This window comes from Galeopterus variegatus, unplaced genomic scaffold (assembly GCF_000696425.1).
Source record: "Galeopterus variegatus unplaced genomic scaffold, G_variegatus-3.0.2 Scaffold7559, whole genome shotgun sequence".
NCBI lineage: Eukaryota > Metazoa > Chordata > Mammalia > Dermoptera > Cynocephalidae > Galeopterus > Galeopterus variegatus.
In genome coordinates this window covers 56629-62407 of record NW_007733670.1, presented here as the reverse complement: position 1 = coordinate 62407, position 5779 = coordinate 56629, and the positions used below count along the sequence as shown (strand labels likewise).

The window sequence follows — 5779 nt, the reverse complement described above, 5'->3', positions numbered from 1 at the left end:
GTGACAGTACCATAATGGTATGAGATTACTGATGATTATTTTATGACACAAATATTTCATGCTGGGCTATCTGACCTACATATGGAAGGTCAGTAGGTCTGGCTACATTTGGAGAATAGAGTAATTTGATTTTCATAAATACTTCCCCCCCAAAAAAACTGAGTTTGTCAGGCCACTTTTAGAGAGAAACCATCTCAATTCACTCAGTTCCTTATGGACTTAAAAGTGACTCAATTTAGTAAATAAAAAAGTGCTGGGGCAGGGTTTTCTTGGGAGGAAATTTGCTGGTAAGCTTTTCTTTACCCATGCAGAATCGGGAGCTCTGTAGGGTAGCATCTTCCTCGGTGTAAATGAGTCCTTAGGAGTTATATGAACAAGACCACACTGTAGCTCTTATAGCCTCTGAAACACTGTCACATGTATTATCCCATGTCAGCCTTATGCTGATTTCATATGCAGCAAGGACTATTACCTCTATTTTATAGACGAAAACTCAGAAGTGTGTAGAGGTAATCTTACTCCATCAAGATTACAGCTTAAGTTTCTAACTTAGCTACAACTTGAATCAATCACAACATTGATCAGGTAATTTTCCTAAATGATGGTCTGGGAGAAATGACATAGCTTTCAAACAGGTCTACTATCTTCACACAACATTTGACATTCACAAGACTGTGGGTATGTTCTTCATAGATCTGCCTGAAGTTCTGTTTCCATGGACATACTTCAGGTAGATCTCATTTCCAAGTTTTTCACGAATAAATTCTCAACAGCCTTGTGAAAGATCTTTTGCTTTTTAGGGTTGAGAGTCTGTGATTCCAAGGCTCCTTTAAAGGTCCCTGTTTTCAACTGAGTAAATAGATATTTCTCTGATGTGTGGGAAAGAAGGACATACGGTTACTTGCCAAACCCTTCCTGGAGTGTTTTTCTGCTGCTGCCAGGAGTGATCCAGAAATAATATACTGTAAAAAGAGAGTTGGGGGTGGGGGGACAGTAGGAGCAAAGGGTGAGAAAGAGATCATTTTTTAAACATCAAGAGTCGGTTGTAAAGAAGCCATCTGCACTTTCAGCCACTTGCAGTAAACTATCCACCCATTTTTATGAGGTTTATTTGTCTTTCTGCCATCATATTTCTCCTTTATTCAGGTTCAACTACATTCAATCCATGACTGCTATTCAACCCTCTGGTGAGATGTGACTAGGACTATAATAAGATGAAATAGACAAAACTCACATTTCTTTGCCAGTTAATATTTACACTATGAATTTAAAAGTTTTATTTTTTGTTTTTGTTTAAATTTGTGGAAATGTAGTTTGGGGTTCACATGATTTAAATTACTTCGATGCCAATGAAGAGTAATTCACTATATAAAGAAATATCTGTCTTGAATGGTATAGGGGCTGCATTAAAATATTGGCTGCTAAAGGAAACGATGATTATTTTTCATCGTTTCTAATGTTCAGGCTATAAAATGGAAGAAATCCTTGCTGTAACCCATCTTTCCTTGTTCTGAAAATTTTAATCCTGGACCCATCTTTATAGTGGCAACTATGAATAGTGTCATGGGGAAATAAACATCACTGCCCCATGACACACCCAGGCAGGGTTACACGTTTGAAAAACACATACACAAAGGAGCCAAGAGCAGTGCTGCTCTGCTGATAAGCAAAAGGAGAGTTATTTGGGATGGGACTAATTTCACCAGGTGCCATAGTAACTGAACAGAACTGTAGGGAAGAAGGAGCAGATGGGAGGAAGGGGGATGCTCGTGTTGCGTTTGGCTTTCCAAAATGCCATGCCAAATGTCTAGTGCCTCTGTCTGTACCAAAATCGACTCTGGTGAGGTCCTGCTTTGAACAATCCCTGTGTAGATCCATGCAGAACATTGTTCCCCAAATGAAGCATGGCCACCGACTCTCAACATGCTCAAATCAATCAACCACTCTTCCCACTTAATTATTGTAACACAATGACGTATTTCCTATCCATATATTTTCTGCAACTCAGAAATAATCTGACATATCCCTGTGGATATTTTTAATGTTTTTGTCTGTACCATTCCCCAAATTGTTGTTATTTTTTACTCACCAGAATGCCTCCCCAGAGAGGGTACCACACAGTCACACAGATGGGTGCATAGCCCCCCATGGGGATCATCAAGAGACCCCCCAGGGCAATATGGAAGAGCCCATTCATGATCTGGACTGCCTGGGGAGAGAACAAGGGGCATTGATGGATGAACTGAAATCATCATTGTTGGAAAGCAAAGGTAAGGCTGGAAGTCCTGGCTCCTGACTCGCAAAATGCCTAAATGCAGCAGCGGAAGTGCCAAACATTTTGTCTTTTTCTTGCTCAGATCCATTTTCCCCACTACATGGGACATTTCCAAGGAGCAGGTGTGCCTGAGATTCTGGCTGTGAACTGGGATGGGAGAGCCCTAAACACACAAGCCCCCAAACCAAAAGGTGACTTACCCCCAAAGCCTTAGATTCCCTTATGAAGAAGCTTTGTGTGGGGCCCACCAGTGAAGACATCCTCCTGGGGATTGCTTTTTGAAGAGGTTGCATGGCAATGGGGCCTTTTATAGGCTCTGCTGGGAAAGTCCCACTCATTGAATTTCTGGGTGTCATCATTTTGCTCTCAAAACTCCTAAAAATAAAACAATGAGGTAAGTGAGAACAAGATTTTTGGCAATCTTTTCTTGTGTCATACATCTGAAAGATTCTCTTAGTATTCCTTGCATGGGTGTCATTGAGGGTAAACATGGCTTCTTCTTGGTGGCCTTGGATCTGAGGTAAGGCCTGCTGCCGAGTTCTGAGAAAGGATTTGGAGGGGCTATCTTAGGAAAGACATAAGGACCCTGGAGTCCCTTCCAGTATTCTTGACTACTGTGTTTTGGGTATACTTTACCTTTGTAGAGAACACCATGTATGTATGTCCATGTGTCCTGTCTCATCCCTGGATGCTTTTCTTAGGCTTTAATGTTGGGAAATGTATTTTCTTTTGGCTTGTCCATGTCCTTGTGTTTATCTGCCTTTGTCCATTGTGATAGGCCAGAGGTATCAAGACAGAGTGTGGTGAAGACTGTCCTTAGAATCAGGAGGGGCCCATCCTAGGCCTACCTCTGCATCTAACTCTGTTACCTTGAGCAAGTCACATGAAGAAAGCTCTCTTTATATTGCATGTAAGACCATGGCCTCCTGAGTCAGATTGATTAGGTTAAAATAGTGATTCATTTTGCTCTGAAACTTTGGGCAAGTTCTTTAAATTCTCTGGGCCTCAGGATTAATAATAATTCTCATCTCATAGGTTGCTATAAATGGGCTAATGGTCTGTCCATGGCTGGTGTCTTCATTCAGGAGTAGTTCAAACGTCAGCTCCTTAGACAAGCTTTCCCTGAACCCTCAATCTGTAGTGCATACTCCGATTTGCTCTCTCATAGCATCTTATTTTATTTGCTTCATGGCACTTATCATTGGGGGAAATTATCTTATTTACTTGTTTTATTGTCTGTCTCTCCCTGTGTAGAGTGTAAGTTCCATCAAAGTAGAGATTTTGTTCTCGATTAGTATCTAAAATAACACTTGGATACTAATACACTTAGTAGCTTCTTAGTAAATATTATTATTATTATTATTATTATTATTATTATTATTTTTTTAATACACTTAGTAGCTTCTTAGTAAATATTATTATTATTATTATTATTATTATTATTATTATTATTATTATTATTATTATTATTATTATTATTATTATTATTATTATTATTATTATTATTATTATTATTATTATTATTATTATTATTATTATTATTATTATTATTATTATTATTATTATTATTATTATTATTATTATTATTATTATTATTATTATTATTATTATTATTATTATTATTATTATTATTATTATTATTATTATTATTATTATTATTATTATTATTATTATTATTATTATTATTATTATTATTATTATTATTATTATTATTATTATTATTATTATTATTATTATTATTATTATTATTATTATTATTATTATTATTATTATTATTATTATTATTATTATTATTATTATTATTATTATTATTATTATTATTAAACCCTTGGTGGGAGCGCCACCGGGCCGGCCCTTAGTAAATATTATTGAAGAAATAAATGTGTGCAGAGCACCCATGTCTGAATAAATATTAGCTGTTTTTGTTGCTATTTTTGTTGTTCTTCTTACCTTTCTGAACATTAGTTTCTATTTCATCCATCTGTAAAATGAGATTAACAAAACCTCTCTCACAGAGATCTAGTAAGAAATAAGTGACAACATGTGAATGTGGCTAGTACACAGGAAAAGGGTAGTAAATGCTACTTGTTAGCATTCATGATTTATCCATTTCTGAACTGAGAAGGTGATTAACAAGGTCCTTTCTAGCTCTATCATGTTAAGACTGATCAATCTTCATCTTGTGCCTCCTTAAGGCATTTATTTGCTTATGTCAACCATTTACGTGAATTTTGTTGGGTCTTTCCTGGGTGCCCCTGGAAATCCTTCTTTGGGGACACATCTTTGGTCTCATCTTTACTGACTGTTAAGTCAGATAAGGGGCCTTGGAAGTCAAGACCGTCTATCCAGGTTGCTTGTCTTGCCAAAGAAGCACAGAGCAGGGCAGCTGTTGATATGCTGTAAGACAGGTGGTTGGGACTCTATCACATTTGTACCTGCATTATGGTTACAAACAAATTTCACACGATTTCTTGTTTGAACCTCATGGTGTAGCCTAAGGATGAATCACTGCCTCTATTTTATAGAAGAGGAAACAAGGGCCCAGAGAAGTTAGGTAACTTGTTCAAAGTTACATAATCATTAAAGATTTAAAATGAGGATGTGGACTTATCAAATGAGGTATCTGTGATACCAGGCTGCTTTGTCTCCTATGGGGAATAGGAATTCAGCCTTCCTCTTCTGCACCCCTTCCGTTTTGCATCAAATATATGTGCTATTTGGATGACTATAAATAGATTGAAAACAGATGATCTGTCAGTGGCATGGGCTGGAGGGAAGAGAAGAGACTTTGCTTGGGTGTTTCTCACCTGATTTTTTCCCCCGCCCTAGATTAGCAGATGTCATATGGTCCTGGGATATGCTTTGTACTGCAAACCACCTCACAGAACCACCAACAAAAAGGAATATAATAATGTAGCTCCATAAGGAGTTTGCATACAAATTCTGGTCACCAGGCAGAATTTCTAGAGCTAGTTAGAATGTCAGAAATCATTCTGTTCACTTTACAAGTGAGGGAACTGCACCTGGGGATGGGACATGCCTTGACAAATGCCTTGCACTTAGTAACAGAGCTAAACTGGAAGGCAGTTACCATGGCTTTGCTGGTGATGCTCTTTCTGCTTTGCCACAGGTTAGATCAGATAGTGATAGTTGTTTACTGAGCAACTACTACATACCAGGGATATCATCTGTGCATTTCCAATTCTCCCAACACCTTCCTTAGTAAATAGGCATTCTTTCTCCTTTTTGAAGATGTGGAAATGGAGGTTCAGGGAGGTTAATTTTCCTGAGGTCCTACAGCAATTATGGAATGAGCTGGGAGTCATTACACTTCTTTTCAGAGGGGTAATTTTAGTAAAGACAACTTCAAGTGCAAAGGTCATCAATTGTTTGGAACAAAGGAGATGTTTGAACTAACATTGTTTTAATTTCTCCTTACTTATCAACTGCTTGATTAAGCCTGTGTCTGTATTATTGGTGAGATCAAACCTTTTTTTTTTTTTT

General features: G+C 37.4%; 1 protein-coding gene across 1 annotated transcript in view; it reads right to left on the bottom strand.

Annotated features, from left to right (window-relative positions):
- Positions 1-2634, bottom strand: part of MS4A1 (membrane-spanning 4-domains, subfamily A, member 1) — a 6636-nt gene extending 4002 nt beyond the window's left edge. The window contains exons 1-3 of the mRNA XM_008592069.1: positions 2476-2634; positions 2090-2209; positions 906-962 (exon numbers count right to left, since the gene is read on the bottom strand). Of these exons, the coding sequence (XP_008590291.1) occupies positions 906-962; positions 2090-2209; positions 2476-2634 (336 nt within the window). The remainder of the gene's footprint in view (positions 1-905; positions 963-2089; positions 2210-2475) is intronic.
- Positions 2635-5779: the final 3145 nt, after the last annotated feature.